The sequence below is a fragment of the Tigriopus californicus genome, chromosome 5, assembly GCF_007210705.1.
Source record: "Tigriopus californicus strain San Diego chromosome 5, Tcal_SD_v2.1, whole genome shotgun sequence".
NCBI classification, from domain to species: domain Eukaryota; kingdom Metazoa; phylum Arthropoda; class Copepoda; order Harpacticoida; family Harpacticidae; genus Tigriopus; species Tigriopus californicus.
This window is the reverse complement of record NC_081444.1, coordinates 7,467,272-7,484,201: the sequence shown is the minus strand read 5'-3', so window position 1 is coordinate 7,484,201 and position 16,930 is coordinate 7,467,272. Positions and strand designations below refer to the sequence as shown.

The 16,930-nt window shown below is 42.0% G+C and overlaps 3 protein-coding genes across 3 annotated transcripts; 1 reads left to right on the top strand and 2 right to left on the bottom strand.

The window, feature by feature from the left end:
• Positions 1-196: 196 nt before the first annotated feature.
• Positions 197-2,262, bottom strand: LOC131880514 (protein ARV1-like). The gene is made up of 3 exons (XM_059227171.1): positions 1,884-2,262; positions 1,305-1,538; positions 197-348 (listed from the first exon to the last, which is right to left on the bottom strand). The coding sequence occupies exons 1-3, from the start codon at positions 2,260-2,262 to the stop codon at positions 230-232; spliced, it is 732 nt and encodes a 243-aa protein (XP_059083154.1). The 3' UTR covers positions 197-229.
• A 46-nt stretch (positions 2,263-2,308) lies between these two features.
• LOC131880515 (uncharacterized) lies at positions 2,309-3,266 on the bottom strand. The gene has a single exon (XM_059227172.1). It carries the CDS (start codon positions 2,846-2,848, stop codon positions 2,309-2,311), a length of 540 nt encoding a protein of 179 aa, XP_059083155.1. The 5' UTR covers positions 2,849-3,266.
• Positions 3,267-6,521: 3,255 nt separating this feature from the next.
• Positions 6,522-8,164, top strand: LOC131880948 (required for meiotic nuclear division protein 1 homolog). Its single transcript, XM_059227678.1, has one exon. It carries the CDS (start codon positions 6,784-6,786, stop codon positions 7,873-7,875), a length of 1,092 nt encoding a protein of 363 aa, XP_059083661.1. The 5' UTR covers positions 6,522-6,783; the 3' UTR covers positions 7,876-8,164.
• Positions 8,165-16,930: the final 8,766 nt, after the last annotated feature.

The following is a 16,930-nucleotide window of genomic DNA, read 5'->3' as shown; positions in this document are numbered from 1 at the left end:
TTCGCCATGTACACCTCACAACGACCCACTCTTCGACTAAACAAAGATTCACTCTGTTAAAGTAGCCATTCATTCATTCATGGTCAGAAACGTAAACTATACACATGCACAACTATTGTCTTCAAAAGTTTCCAGAGACCGGAAAGAGAATTTCCGCCATTCAAGAAATACAGAAAATGACACACACACAGAGGGCTAGTGGTTTCATTGTTTATTATTGGCTCTTTCCCTAATTACTCAAACAAGAAAAGGGAGCAATGATGAAATCAAAATGGAGTATTAAGTGCCAAGCAACATGAGCAAGGACTCCAATTACGCCAGAAACCAACCACGATTTATTGGTGGACACTGTAAGGGAAACAAACGGAGAGCAATTGATACGAGTAAAAAAAACAAAAATATTTTGCTCAAATCAGGGAGCTCTTAATCTGTGTTTCGATCAAAAAATAAAAGATGTTTTCTTTAATGAGGACCAGCTTTCAGATGTATAATATTCACTCTCAAGCACGCAAAGGAAACCAAACGCCACGGTTATAAACTTTATGTCATGGCTTTGTGTTTACACGTGGCTGAAAAGTTTCTAACCTCTTGGGACGAAATCATACAACATTCAACGAAGATACGAGCAATATCTTGTTCTTTACATACTAAAGTGTCTCCGCGGCCTTTCCTCAGTCCAAGAGTGGCAGAAGAGGCATTACATTTACCATTCGACTGAAGGCGAGTTCATTGGACAACAAACTCTTAAAGAGCCTTAAGGCTTCTTTCGTTTTGAACAAAGCCCCTACTCTTTACAACCTTTTTCCCGTTCCTCTCCAACAATTCTACGTATTAGGTGAACTCTGATTTAGTTTTAAACACGACTTAGATCGCTTCCTACAAACGATATCTGACCAGCCCTACGTTCAGAGGTGCCTTAAAGCGGAAGATACAAATTCGTAATACCACAACTATAAAGCATGACGTCACATGTTGGGAAGTCATTCCTAAGTATCGGTTAAAAACCCGTTAACCTTAATATTCTTCTAATAGACAAATTGGAGTAACAAAATGGGCGAATGCCAAGTAAAATTACGATGTGCTAGAGCCTGCCATTGATTGAGAACCAAATGATGAGTTAAACTTCTTCAAAAAAGGAAATCTAATTAGACAATCAAAATAAAGACAGTCAATTCATCCAAATTTGAGCAAAAGACTCGTGTCGGGACTTGCCCTCGCACTTACTTGTGACTATCAAAATGTAATTTGAAATGTTGGTCTTAAGAGTTTTCTAGTAAAAAATACTTGACTTTTTTAGGACTCACCTTGGATTACACGAAAAGTGGCCATAAAAAACAGCAAATAGATAAAGACCCACATCAAAGAGGGTCCAATGTTGGCATAGGGATCGGTGGTTTCCAAAGGTGAGGCCCATAATAGGGCAGCTACATTGCAAAATCGCGCCGAATACGCCATCAACAATCCATTGAACAAGGTCACAAATGACGAGACTGAGGTCACCAACGAGGCAATTGTCACGGTGAGGAAGGTCAATAAGCCTGCATGGGGTGAAAAATGTCACATATTATTGTCTATTTAAAAAACAACAAGCACAAACGGGGTCTTCAGGAAGAAGTCGTGACTTAGTGGTTAACGCCGTTTTCTAGCTTGAAAGAGGTCTCCGTTTCGAATCTCCCCCCTCCCTCGACCTTTCTCAAAGAAACTCTTAGAGGCTCACCACAACCACCTAACCAATCTGATACCAGACATGACAGGGTCCATCGGAATTTGGAAATGGATGATTTTTGTTGGTGGTCTTCGATCACCGGGCGAGGCTCTACCCTCTGACCCTAGCATCCCAAACACAAACAAAAAGAAGAATTAAACGCATAATCAAAACCAACCTAAAGCGAAATTGAGACACATGATGTAAAACTGATACTCTTGCTCGAAGAACTCGCCGGATGTGGTCAAAGCTGACCAACGGATGTACCCGTCACAAATGATGGTGAGCAAGGCCAATTTGCTAATAATGATCCAATAGTTCTCGTTGAAGAGCACGTGACGATAGGCCTCGGGTTTTTGGAGGACCAAATCGATAAGCACCATCATGCCTTCGCTTTCGATATAGCGATCGGCCACCAATTCACACCATTGACACTCCAGCAATTTAAGGATCTTGGACTTGCGATAAAGTTCCTGATCAAAGAGTGCTTGAGCGGGTTGGCCTTGCCGAGTGACCACAGACGCCCCACAATGAATACATATCTTCGACCCACCCATGATTGACACACCACTACTAATGTTCGTAAAAATGTTCTGGGCTCAACTATCTTCGTTGGCCTCGTTTGGCCGAAGTGGTATTGGCTTGCTTGGCGGACTTGGTCAATGCGGCACTGGGTGCGGCCTCATCCTTGACCAAGGGTAGCATGATTTTATTGAACTCGTACAAAATGTCCAAAATCGAGAGGCGGGAGGCTTTGAACACGATTTGAGAGCCACCATCGGCTAACTCGACTCGGATAACCGGATCGGAGCGATCACTCACCACGGAGGTCTTATAAATGACTCGGGGATTGGTTTGACGGACCTTGGGGTAGGACGTGATGAGCATGAAATGGCGGATGGAGCCAACATCGGCGCGGATGGGATCGAAAGTGAACTGGATTTTGGCCACGGGTTGGAGATTGAGCGCTCGCCATTGGTCCACCAATTTCTTATCCAAACAATTGCGATCCGGACCGAAACGCCCCTCGAACGGGATGTAGCCCGTGTGATGACGCACGGGACATGCCCGTAGGCCGACCACACACTCGGCAGTGCGACCCAGGAAGGTGTGGCGGGCTAAGCTCAAGCTAGCAGCGGCCATCTTGGTCGTTTAGACTACTAGCTAGACAAAGACCTCGAATCCCAGGGGTTCAAGGACATACGGTAAGAAATGGAGCGTGCCCACGATAAAAGCGAAAGTGATGCCATTGCCGATGACGGCGGCGTTGGCCAAATCGCGTTCCACCTTGGGATCGGAGGGCGGGAGTTGACCCATTCCGGGTCCGCCCAAACGCATCATAGTGAAGCAGGTCAAGGACTAGGTCAAGGGGCCACCTAGGCAAGAGACGATCTCGCTTATTCCAACGGATTGGACACAGGCTCGACCCAAGTCACACACAGGCTAGAGATGAATGCCCAAGGGATCAATGGTCCGGTCAATGGCTGTCTGTCTGTCTGGATGTCTGTCTGGCGGTCTGTCTAGCTGCCCTGCTTTAGCTATTCGACTTGACTCGAACTCCAAGAACTGGGACCTGATTGCAGGCAACGTGTGCCAGAGAAGCAAGCAAGGTGACGGCATCGTGTAGTGGAAAAGCAAGGAGGCACAAAGAACAAACCTTAGCTGATGACAGCTTTCATCAAAAAAAACATCAATAGACTCAGCAAATTCAATGATTCAAATACCAATTAGGCAAGATGGCTGGCCATGAAAGCCCCTAAAGGGCCAAAATGTGAAGTTTCGGCATTCGCTGAGGCTTGATATTGAGTGAGTCAGCCTGCTGTCCGTGCCTTTGCCTTTCCACTTTCAAAACAAACACTCACCTCATCAGTGAGATAGTCCCTTGGTAGTCCGAAGGTTCTAAACTACGTAAGCGCGCCTCAGAAAGTAATCGAATGGAGGGTGTGGGGAGAATGACGTCAGAACGGATAGTTGATGAGCATAGAGTAGTTTAAACACCATGATTTGCAACAAGCCATTTCAATTTTTACATAGACAAAAAGAACAGCTACCAATAAAACGCTCTCTTTTTTCCCCTCAATTATGTGTGTAAATGCGTTTGAAGTTCAAAAATGAATACTTGAAACATAATATTTTGTTGATACTCCTTGTGAAAACTCTTTGTTTCATAATTTTTAGTCACTAGTTGAACTAACACGGAATCTAAAAACCCTGTGCCACAATGGAACAAGCTAGAATCTTGTACATGGATTTTTTTTCATACTTCAGGATTACTGATACATCACTAGTGTTCTCAAACTTACGCAAATAACATTTACTTGCATCCTGGGCCCTTAAGTGCATTTTTAGCATCCTGAACCAATATTTGCATCATTTTCATCTTTTGTAGGTTTTCATATTTTGATGCATTTTAGGCTCTTTTTGGCTGGTTTTGTTTGGGCCATTTTTTTTATTTGTTTATCTGCTCTTGCATTTCATGGTCCTGCCTGACATCTCTTTCTTAGGACACATATTCAATGGTACAACACACTGGAAATATTGAATGAGCATATTTTATCAAACAAAACCCCATAAACAGCAACCCACTGAGGACTTTCATTAAAAAACTGGTGTTGGCTGAAGTCAATTTTTAATAACAAGAAGTAGGTTTCCTTGGGTAAAAACTTGGTGATCCCCAGGGGAGACTTGAATTTTTCTTCCATGCTGTGATCCCAGAACCTATCCCAGACACCCTGACACCAGCCATCCAAACTTGAAGTGTCCCTACTGGCTTTTGATTACTTGGGGAGAGGGACGGAAAAGACAAAGCTGTTGTACTGACAACGCCTGTCATTGCTTTAGAAGTGTAGTCTTAGTTTATTGTTCAGATGCAGATCCACCTCAACCAGAGCATACTGTTATTAGAATATTTATGTCCAGCTTAACAAATTGCTTAAAGTACCTTACTATCCTGGGCTTGTTTTTTTTGCATCTTTATTTTCATCTTGAGGTCCTTTTTCAAGCATAATTTTGAGAACCCTAGTGTTTAGATAATTCATAGTAGCCCAGGAAGAGAGAACTTACCTGACGGATTGGCTTCGTCCTCTGACCAAATCGGATTGGAGGTGTGTTGCTTCCAAATGTCATAGAACAGGGGGTAAGGACGGCCATCATCAATGGAAAGTTTGTTGCCCTTTGCACCACAAGCAACCACTGAGCACTTTTAAAGAATGGCATTGGCTGAAGTCAATTTTTAATGATAACAAGTAGGTTTCCTTGGGTATATAAACTGGTGATCTCCAGGAGACACTTGAATTTTGAATTTTTTCCATGCTTTGATCCCAGTACATATCTCGGACACCCTGACACCAGCCATCCAAACTTGAAGTCTCCCTACTTGCTTTTGATTACTTGGGAGAGGGACGGACAAGTCAAAGCTGTCGAATTGAAAACACCTGTGATTGTTAGGGAAGTTTAGACTAAAATTACTCTCCACATGCTGATTCACTGGAATCAGAGTATAGAGAAGTGTAAAGCTTTGAGATTTCATACCAGTGCGCCCTCTGGTTCAACCATGAATGAAATGTCACCACACTTCTTACTGATGACAAAAAGTTGGCCCTAAATATTTTTTTTTGTATTTGCTGCATGTTCTTGTCACTTGCCATGTAATGTGTCATCTTTATCAAATGAATGTTGGACTTAAATGGTTCAAAATATTTGTCATATGATTTCCTAAAATGGCGAACACATTTGTCAATGAAAATTTGGAAGCACTGGATGTGCTAAAATCATGGTAGTTCTTGACGCGATTGTGGCGCAGCCTGACTAGCTCACACAGCCGAAATCTAATCCGGTACTTTACACGTCTCTATACTGTTATTAAAATATTTGTGTCCAGGTTAACATATTGCTCAAAATGCCTTAGTATGCCATAACAGTATAAAGCATCTTTAAAATATATTTGCATCCTTATTTGCATCCTGGGCTTGTTTTTTGCATCTTTATTTACATTTTGAGATATTTTTTAATGCATAATTTTGAAAACATTATATATTACACTCAGTGATGATTAAGCAAATCTTTTTTCGGAACCAGAAATGATTACACACTAAAGAAATATTTCACAGAATTGTTGGAAGTTTTTTGACTTAACCCCCTAATTTGCTTCTTAGAATTTGACTTGATTTATTTTCTAGTATGTAAATTCTGTTTACAAACAAACCAGCTATTATTCAGAACTCACTATTTTTATGCAAATGTTTACTCTTTCCTAAGCAAATTTGCATCTTGAGCTAATGAAAGATGCAATTGCTTTATTGGAGCCATTGGATAACTCAAAAGGCATTTTCAAATTTCAGTTTTGTTGCTGGCTTGTTAGAGGTAAAAAGTATCTTTGTTGTCTTGAAAGAAATGTCATTTTAAGCTTATATTGGTCATCATATTCCTGAAAGAAGTTGTTACCCAAATGTTGCTTGTGAAATGTCACTAAAAAGTAAGTTGTACGTTGGTTAAATGACCAACATAAATTTTCCGTCCAAGTTATATTAAAAATAGATAAATTGAATATTCTGGGTTAGAGCTTTAAAAGCGCGCTCGTTCCAAGAATATCGCAAATTGATGCCACTAATCTAGCTTTCCACATTTGGAATATTTTTTTCATTGGTGGCACTATGTTCATTCAGAGATATATTACTAAATAAGTAGCCCAGATCCTCTGATTTCACAACCTATCCCCAGCCGTTGACACCTGCCGTAGTATATCGAGTGACGACACCATGCTGCCTTGTGGAGCCTTTGAAGTGGCCAATTCTCAGTCCATAGCAATGTCCGCAAACTAAGCTCAGTCACGCAACCTTCCCATCAGAAGTGTTGTGGATCCATGGACCGGGCAATGGCTTACGGTTGGCCGCCGTTGGATTCCCAGCTTCATACTTCTATTTAACATGTCTTCAATGCCCCTGAATCTCTCTGTAATGGCCTTGAATCGTTTAGGGAATTTCAATGAGCAATCATGATTCATCCCATCATAGTTCACTCCATTGCATAGAGATGTAAGTAGCCACGTACCGGCCTCGATTTCGTTGGTCATCCTTCACATGATGTGGCCCCGATCGTTAGCCAACTTGACCGGCTCTCTGTGGTTAAAGCGTGGGCACCTCATCGCATCCCAGATCGTTGACACCGCCTGTACCCGCGCTTTTAGTTCGACTACTACGCTTCCACTAGCCGCTAATCTGCGCCTGCCATTGACGGAGGCGGGTTCGCCCCTGCGTTATCGTCCTCGGTTGGCTCCACCGGCTAAGAAACGCCCGCCCAAGGGCCTGGACCCGACTCAGGATAATTTGGCCGCCGTGGTGGGTTATTCTACGGCCGGCTCTTACGATCTCCTCACGTTAGCCGACCGACTCGAGCGCCAAGGCGTGTATGAAACCCATTATCTCGTGGATGAACTCACGGCCGTGTGCTTGTACGCTACGGCCAAGTACAAGGTCGACCCGCAGGTCCGTCCGCAAGAGTTTTTTTTCTACGAACACGGCTCCGTGGTGTTCTGGAACACGCCCGAGTTGGAGCGGGAATCCGTAATCCAGTTCCTCCGCCGCGTTTCCATGGATCCGTTGGAGAGTGCGGTCATTTTTGAAGAATCTGAGATGATGCAATACGCTTTAACGGCGGAACCTACTCGTTTGCAGCGGGACTTGATCCACCTGAACGAGCGGGATTCCGTCTATGACAAGTACGCCTTTTCCGATGCCATTGCCGCCAGTGTGAAACTGGGCACGCTCGAATCGGCCTTAGATCGCATTATCGACTCCATCGAACACGTGTCCGTGGATTTAAAACGTGGGCAGAAAATTAGCATGAGTCGCCGTGAGGTGCTGCAGAAAACGGGTGAAATATTTGCGCTCAAACACGCCGTGAATTTGGCCGGTGACCTCTTGGATACACCCGATTTTTATTGGGATCGAGAGAACTTAGAGACCCTGTATCACGCTACGTGCGCCCATTTGGCTTTGAGCAAAAGGACGCGGATTGTGAACGAAAAGCTGACCCACTGCTATGAGCTCATGGATTTGATCACCAACCATCTCAATGACGCACACCACACGCGCCTGGAATGGTTCATTATTATTCTTATCATGATTGAGGTGGGCTTTGAGCTTTTGCATTTCGTGGAGCGGTTCATATAAAATGAACTATAGACCGTTGTACTTCTAAGTCATCCAACCAAGTTATCAATGACGAATTTCAAAATCCCACTTGTTGTTTCCAACTGGTCGCTTCGTTTCATTTTTTAAATGCTGGGCTAATTTGATTCGAAAGCACAATTGAATCACTAGAAAATCCATACTTATGGTTTTGTTCATTTTCACTCGGTACAATGTTTGTTTGTTAGTTCTTTTCACGGGCTTTTCTTACTGCTACAGGGAATGCAATCCCCCCAGTGCCCCAGGAAAATAAAAGGTTATATTTCGTCTATTTAATACCTTTTTAATCTTTAAATGACATTTGGTCTATCAACGAATTTGATTTGGCAAACCGAGCTAGTCCTTGAATGTAGGGTTGATCTGGAATGCTAATTAAAAATTTGTACAAGTCTGACTTGAAAATGTTTTCCCTACGAATATTAGAGGGAAGCAAATTAAACAATGAAGGAGCCCGAGAAAGAAGGTAAGTTGACTTCCTTGTTCGAACTAGCCTGGATTCTCACTGGCTTAAATATGCTCTTAAAATGCACGTTAAGCCTCTACGGTCACTGAAATTGGCCCTAAAACTTGAGTTGGGACTAAGCTCATGGATGCTTTTGAAGACGCACAGTATTAGATACTTTTTGTACCTTCTCTGAAAATTGTACAGTCCCAACTTTTTAAACTCTCCTAATACGAGAGCTCTCCCATTCCTACGTTGTTCCTACTGAAATATTTTTGGACTTGTTCAACCTTTTGCAAACTTGCTGAACTCATTAGAGCCCATATTGGATGAAGCACATTCAAAATGTGGCTGAACAATCAACATGAACAGATTTAGCATCATGATACTATCCCAGGACCTAACGTCTGATATATCCAACCGATCCAACCACACGTTTGAAAAGCTTTACCCACCTTCAAACCTCATCAGGGATGCCAAATTCTCACTAAAATAGTGAAAATATAAACTTTTGGCCCAAACAAAATTAGCCTGAAATGCATAAAAATGTGACAACAGAATGCAAATGATGAAAATAAAGGTTCTGGATGCAAAAAGATCAAATTCAGGGGCCAGGATGCAAATAAATGTTATTTGCGCAAGTCTGACAACACTACTTATCACTCATATAAATCAAACGGACTTTCAGAGTCCGATTTTGGTACTTTAGTTCCGTGATTATCAATTTGGAGCATTGTGTTACGGAATCGTCACTGCCATCCTCAACACGATGATTCATCCAAAGAACATCACGGACTTTTTTTACCCTTGCCTTACATGCGTCTCGTTTTTTGATTAGATAGGAATGGATTGAGTAGGGCTCTGAATCTAGAAGAGAACAAAAGTGAGATAGGAATTTGATTTAAATTCCTTCACAAAACAATAAGTTTAACTGGGCCCCAGATCCAAATCAAACGCATTTACATAATATTCTCTGATTCTACTTGTCATATACGGCTTTAGCTACCCTTCAGGCACCCTTTAACGTACTTTTAATGTTGCAAATGCCAGTTGTTGAGCCACTTTCTATATTTCTATTTAAAAAATACCTAGTTTGAATCTGGTGTTGCTGTGATTGCAGATAAGGATGCCTGAAGAGTAACTTAAGCCTTAGAACTAACTCTTAAAGCACAAACATATATAAAAAATGTGTTTGGTTTGGATCTGGGATCCATGTAAACTCAATGTTTTGGAACAGAATTGAAGGTTCAAAATTAACTGCAGTGGTGCTCTGACCTCACTGTTGCACTCTTTTAATACAGGGCACTAGGATTGAGTGCAAAGAGAATGAAACTATGTAAGACCAATATTTAAATGAGTGAAACAGGCCAAGCTGAAATTTCTATGACATGTTGTAAAATGTGACAAGCACCATTTTTACATTTGTGAATTAACTTGAATGAAGTTTTACTCACTTCACAAACTTAGAATAGTTGATAGCTTATCAAAAATCATTTACCAATGCTACATGAACAAACATATCTAAAGACTTTTGTCTTAGGAACCAGTTGAACAAAACCCTTTTCATAAGTCCACAGGGCTTAATTGCATGGCTCTTGTGCATGTACACATGTATGAAACTGAACATGCCATATTCAGCTTTAAACAAAATAATTGTCCATAATCAAGGAACAAGTTATTGACCCCTCGGTTCCTTTTAGCCTGTGGCTGGTTTGGCTTGGTCTTGTTATATTGAAAGTAATAAAGGTGGGGCTTCATGAAAACTGTTGAGGCGTGCATCAAAACTATACATCCAACGTAAAGCCACGTTTTTGCAATCACGTGACTAAAGTACCAAAATCGGACTCTGAAAGTCCGTTTGACTCATATAAAGGGTTCGAGTCCCAGACTGTATTAAGTGAATTAGTGGAAAGGTTCGAGTCCCTCGTCATTGCAATACTTTGACTGATACAAAGGAAATATCCTTTTGAAACGTTCTCATTTTCATTCCTTGGCGGTTCCAGTGATTTGGGTTCAAGTCATTCCCCCCCTCAAAAAAAACAATATAAGAAATGGAAGGAAAGAGGAAGAATTTACAGACCTGATTTTAAATTTCAGTTTCTGTTTAACGAACCATTAGGTACATACATGGCCGGTCAATGAAATTAAAGAAATCGAACTTCCCCACATCGCAGGTGACCCAACAAAACAGTTTGATGTGGTTGTTTGTTAAACAAGCCCAGAAAGACTTGCAAGGCCTCGTCAAAATGGAGAAGGACGAACGTACGAAAAAGATCAATTGCAGATGAGGCTGATTCGGCTGAGCACATTTCTAAATAGCTGGAGAAAGAAGCTATTCGGATTCATGGAGTTCTCAACTCCCTCGGAGAAGTGATCACTGCAGCAGACCACGAGATAATTGTGTCACGCATCTGCGACAAGAATGGTTTCTTGCTGGTCCTGTATGAGCGGGACGATCGGAAGCGTGTAAAAGAGTTGAAGGGTAGAAACAAATATCTTGTAAACGACCCTACGACTTCTCCTGGAACAGGATTGCCAGGTGGCGGAATTCTTCGCCAAATAACTCAAAAGTGGCGGAATGAAACAGTCGTTTGCGGCGTTAAATTTCAATTGGCGGTAAGCTGAAATGTGGCGGAATGAAAGTCTTTTCGGTTTTCAATTTCAATTGACGGTAAGCCAAAAATGTGGCGGAAATGGCGGAATGAAACCTGAAGGAACTTGTAGAAAAGGCATGATTGATAATGTCGCAAATTTTAGTTGTTGCTTTCATTTTGAGTTGAACATGTTTTGGAACACCTTACTCATTTTATCTCAATCAAGCCTAGTTTAATGAAACGTCATTGTTTTGTTGCAAAGGTATCTGGGATGGAATGGATGAGAGAGTTAATTGCATTTTGCCAGGTGACATGTGTGATTTGGTTTTGGGTGAAATTCTTTTTGGTTCAAGTCTTGACTCAAAGTGCTTTCACACAATAACTAAATCCAGCTCAAGCTTTTTCCTAGATGTGGCTAGCATCCCAATACTTCACATTAAAATACTTGCATTTTAGTCCAGGTCTCTTCATCCTGAGGGAGAGTTGAGATAAAGCACGGAGAGGAACCAAATTTGATCTAAAATCCTACATGGTTTGGGGTATCAATTTAGGGGTCCAAACTAGGAGACAAGAGGACTTTTGATCTTCTAAGATTTGCTTCCAAACATGTTTGAGTTTTCCGTTTAATATTCTTTCCTCTGAGAAAAATACATTTTTTTATTTCAAAAAACTTTTTAGTGATCATTTTAGAGCCCGAGTTATGATGATACGTTGATAATAATAGTATTGCATTTTTAAGTAAGTAAAATTGTCCAAATGTGGCGGAATTTGGCGGAATAGGAATGTCAAAATGGCGGAATAAGTTTTCAAAAATTTGGCAACCCTGTCCTGGAACAAGGGTAAATTCAGGAAAGCTACAACCAAGGGGAAGAAGTAACCTCCAACTCCAATATTTTAACTCACCCCATTTTCGGCCGTCCCTTTATCCACCGCCCCACTACCCTCATCCATCTCAATATGTGCCTGGCCAACCGCACTACAAAGGACCAAACTTTGGCCGGGGAGACGGGAAAGCTCGGCTTGGGTTCCTAAATCCAGGGCTTTGTCACCCGGTCATTGGCAGCGCGATTGTCCAAATCAGCCTAGGCCCCAGGGGTCAAATTGAAACTTTAGTTCCACTGTAACTTATTTTTTAATAAACTGCCGAGAATTGCTCTTGAATTCTTCTCGTGTTTTGTCATTAGTAAGATTTTCAAAATTATGCATAAAAAAAAGGATCTCAAGATGCAAAAAAGATGCAAAAAACAAGCCCAGGATGCAAACAAGTATGCAAATAAACTTCAAAGATGCTTTTTATTGTTATGGCTTACTCAGGTATTTTAAGCAATTTATTAAGGATGGACACATAAACTGTAGTAACAGTATGTTCTGATTCCAATGGACCAACATCTGAACAGTAATCTAAGACTAAACTTCAATAACAATCATAGGTGTTGTCAATACAACAGCTTTGACTTGCCCGTCCCCCCAAGTAATGAAAAGCAGAAGCGAGACTTCAAGTTTGGATGGCTGGTGTAAGGGTGTCCGGGATAGGTACTATATTGGGATCACAGCATGGAAGAAAAATTCAAGTGTCTCCCGGAGATCACCAGTTTTTATACCAAGGAAACCTTGGATCGCCCAAACAGGACCTGGAGATCACGGCAATTGACATTTACAAAACCTATACAACGCACAACATCCAGCTTCAGACAGTCTGGATAACTCGCTCGGACCCACAATTACAACTTGCAGACGAATGGTCACGAGATTTCGACGTAAAGTCCTGGGATCCCACTCGAACTGAATTTCTTAAATTATGCTCGTATTTCCCCACCTTTACCTTGGACATTGCTGGCCTGTTCTCGCAGAAGATGGGCTTCATTTAAATAACATCTTTACATCTGTGCGATTCATCCTTCCTTGCCTTCAGAAAGGGCCCTATGTCACAAATGACGTGTTTAGGGGAAATTTTTTTTTTATCATGATGCTTCTGCGTTACGACGGATCCACGCAGCTCCCAGTTTGCTCCGTCCATAAACAAAGTCACTGCGCATTACAAGGGTGTGCTTTATGTTTCAGGAATGTGGTTGCAATCACATACTTCGACCTCGACAACTTCTCGAACAAAGCGTCTACTTATCTCAGGTCCTCTCGTCTTCTCACAAAGCATGCCGCTGCAAGAGCAATCCTCGCCCATTTTCAGTCCTGATATTAGATTAACATAGAGGGCTCTAGATTAACCCACCCTAGAGGGCTTGTCACTAACCCAATCCGATATCAAACAAGCTCTCTTCGATTTAAAGAAAGATTCAAAATGCCCGGCTACTTGCAAGAGCTACGGTTATGTCATCAGCCGATTCGACCGTCGGTGTGCCGCCAATCACGTTATCTCCCTCCCAGCCTCCGACATTTTGGTTCTTTATTAGCAGTATTGGCAGTCCAAACAACTGTGCTGCTATTAATGCCTTCCACACGCAACATAACTTTCCGTCACCATGTAACAGCCTAGAACTCAAACCCCTTCTCAAAGGGATTAAAAATGTTACGGGAAAGCCCCGCAACAAAAACGAATGATAACAAAGGCCCATTATGGAACCTTCCTTACATCTTGTCTCGGATATTTTATGACTTTAGAACGGCCAGGATCGAATAGATCATCCTCCTTACCTCCGCTAGATGGGGAGACCTTCGTAACCTAAAACTCAAACACTTCACCCTGGAATGAAGGTAGGATTTCCCAAACGTAAAAATGACCAAGAACGCCGGGGTCACACAATTTTTATAAAGCCTTGAAGGTCTTTAATCTGTCCCATTTAGCTTGCGAAACGTCACTTCAGCCTACTCAACTTCTTTGCCCAAGAACCATATTTTGGGTTCGTCATCCTAACGAGAAGTGGCAAGGGTTCGCAAATCATGGAAAAAAGGGACTCGCCTGCTTCTTACGAAAGCTGTCGGGATCTACAGAAAATAACTTTAGCCTACATGGGCCTCCCACCGGCATCTTTCGGATTACATTCCGATCGCCTAAGCAGCAGTGTTCTCCTAGAAGAAGCGGGATAATCCAAAGCGGATATTGTATCAAAAGCTGACTGGTCTTGCAACTTAACAATGCCTAAACACTATACTAAACAGGCCACAAGCCATACCCTTAACATGGACAATTGCCTCGCCCTGCAAGCCTGTGCATGCAAAATCTGAGCAAATCTAAGTTATAACCGTCTTAGTTCCTTAGGCTTGGGATATTACTCCAACAGTTGATGGGGAAGCCATTAGCAATGTAGAGACTATGGCTAACATCTTTGGAGATCAGTTCTCCAGTGTGTTTTCAACCCCACTGAGTTCAGAAGCAACAGCTCATTGCTCTGAAGATGAGTCTGTTGAGATTGACAAGGTCAGTCAAGTTGAGCGTTTAGATGATCTTGTAGTAACAGATCAAGATGCTCTAGAGGCCATCAAGGGCTTGAGGCTTTCAAGTTCTCCTTGTCCAGATGGCGTGACATCTCAGTTTCTGATGAGATACTCACTGGTTCTTGCTAGGATCCTGTTTTCTTGCACTTGATGCGTTGCATCTTGGATAAGGGCAAGTTTCTATCGTCGTTAAAATGAGCTCACGTTGTTCCAATTTTTTAAAGGGCGAGATAAGTCGCTCCCCAGTAACTATAGGCCGATTTCTCTCACTTCGAATGTTGGGAAGGTGTTTGAGAAGATCATGAAGTCAAAACTTGTTGAATTTCTTGAGGTCAATGAAATCCTTCCTCCTAGCCAGCACGGTTGCCGAGCACATTTTAGCACGGTTACCCAACTGATTGAGGATTTAGAGCAGGTCATTGAGGGATTGGAAAGGCATGAGTCAGTTGATGTTGTCTATCTTGATTTTGCCAAGGCCTTTGATAAGGTAGATCATGGCCTTTTGTTGAATAGACTTCATGACATTGGGATCCAAGGCAAGGTTCTCAATTGGATAAGAAGCTTCATTCATAATAGAAAATTGTTAAGGTTGAGGGGATCTCTAAGTGACATACATGATGTCAAGTCAGGTGTTCCCCAGGGCTCCATCTTAGGGCCCCTCCTTTTTGTAATATTCCTTGCCCCGCTTCAAAAGCTTAGTATTACTGCCAGTGTCTCTTCTTATGCTGACGATACAAAGTTAGTTTCTGGTAGGAATGGCCAAGATTCCACTAGCCTTGCAAAGAACCTAGAAATAATCTACTCTTGGGTTACTAAGAATAATATGACCCTGAACGGAATGAGATTCCGCTCAATGACCTTCGGGTCAACTCCTTTGAATACTCAACTCTTAGATAATGGAGGTAAAGATATTGAGCAGGACTCATCTATGAAAGATTTAGGTGTATTCCTCCAAAATAATGGAAAGTTTGATTAGCATATCCAGTTGAAGGTGGGTAAAGCTTTACAAATGTGTGGTTGGATATATCGCACATTTAAGTACAAGTCGATTGTTCAACCACATCTTGAATATGCTTTACCCATTTGGGCTCCAATGAGTTCAGCAGGTTTGCAAAAGGTTGAACAAGTCCAAAGATGTTTCACTAGGAACGTCACAGGAATGAGAGAGCTCTCGTATTGGGAGAGACTAATAAAGTTGGGACTGTACAGTGTTCAGATGAGGTACGAAAGGTATCTGATACTGTATGTCTTCCATCCATGCATCTATGAGCTTTGTCCCAACCTATTCAAGTGACCGTAGAGGCTAATGTGCGTATAGGGCTAGTCAAGTAAACGCGTTCATGGACAACTGATGTCATTCCATGGAGTAAAATCAAAGACAACATGCCCAGCCAAACCGCACTGTGCATGCATTGGATTTTGACATGTTTTCATTTTACATGCTTGTCTAGGCAATTAGCATTGTGATATTGAGCCAATTTGATAGTGCGTTCACTGATTAACACCAAACATGCTCAATGTTTAGTAGGGTTTTGTAACACAACTCGCTCAAAATCACTCGAATATTGAAAATTCAATGGGCGAATGGTGCGAGGTGACGGTGATGTTTGTCTTAGCTCCCTCTCCCCAAAATGCCCAAAATCAGGGCGCCGGACTACATTTTTCTTTGAATTTCGCTTACTTGACATCCCCTATTGAGAGCACCTTCAAGTCCTCGAGAATCCAGGCTAGCTCGAACAATGAAGTTCACTTCTCTTCTTTCTCGGGCTCCTTCATTGTTTAACATGCTTCCCTCTAATATTCGTAGAGAATACTTAGGCCTTGTTGATACGGTTGCATCTNCAATGAAGTTCACTTCTCTTCTTTCTCGGGCTCCTTCATTGTTTAACATGCTTCCCTCTAATATTCGTAGAGAATACTTAGGCCTTGTTGATACGGTTGCATCTTTCAAGCCAGACTTTGACAAATTTTTAGATAGCATTCCTGATCAACGATATATTCAAGGGCTAGTTCGGTCTGCCAAGTCAAATTCGTTGGTAGACCAAATATCATATAAAGATTGAAAGGTAATAAATAGATGAATTATAACCTTTCATTTTACTAGTACTAGGGATTACATTCCCTGTAACGGTTAGAAAAGCCCGTGAAAAACCAAACCAAAAAGCCTTAGGGGAACAATCAAACTACTCTAAGTGCTGTTTTATATTCAACCCATTGAAATTCTAATAAAAGCTGTCGACCATATCAACCTGGCATTTGGTGGAGGCTAGTTCACAAAGCGTCGTTCACTGACGTACACAGCGTAAACAATTTTTTGTGTGGTGTACGAAGTTGACGTCAGAGCCCCGCATTTCCTGATGTGTGAGAATGGTAGACAGGAGGCTAGAACGGCTAGGTGTCTGACTAGCCAGCAAGATCAGTATCGCTATCGTGCCGACTTGCTAACTCATTTTCATCACTTTATATAAAAAGAGGTTTCGTTATTCGAAAATAGGAACCAAACCCAAACTTACGCCAGGATGGTGCAACGGTTGCGCAATTGGAAGGCTCCAGCTGCCAGGTAGGTGACGTCAGTAGATAGGGGTCTACCTCCGAGGATAGCCTGTGAAAT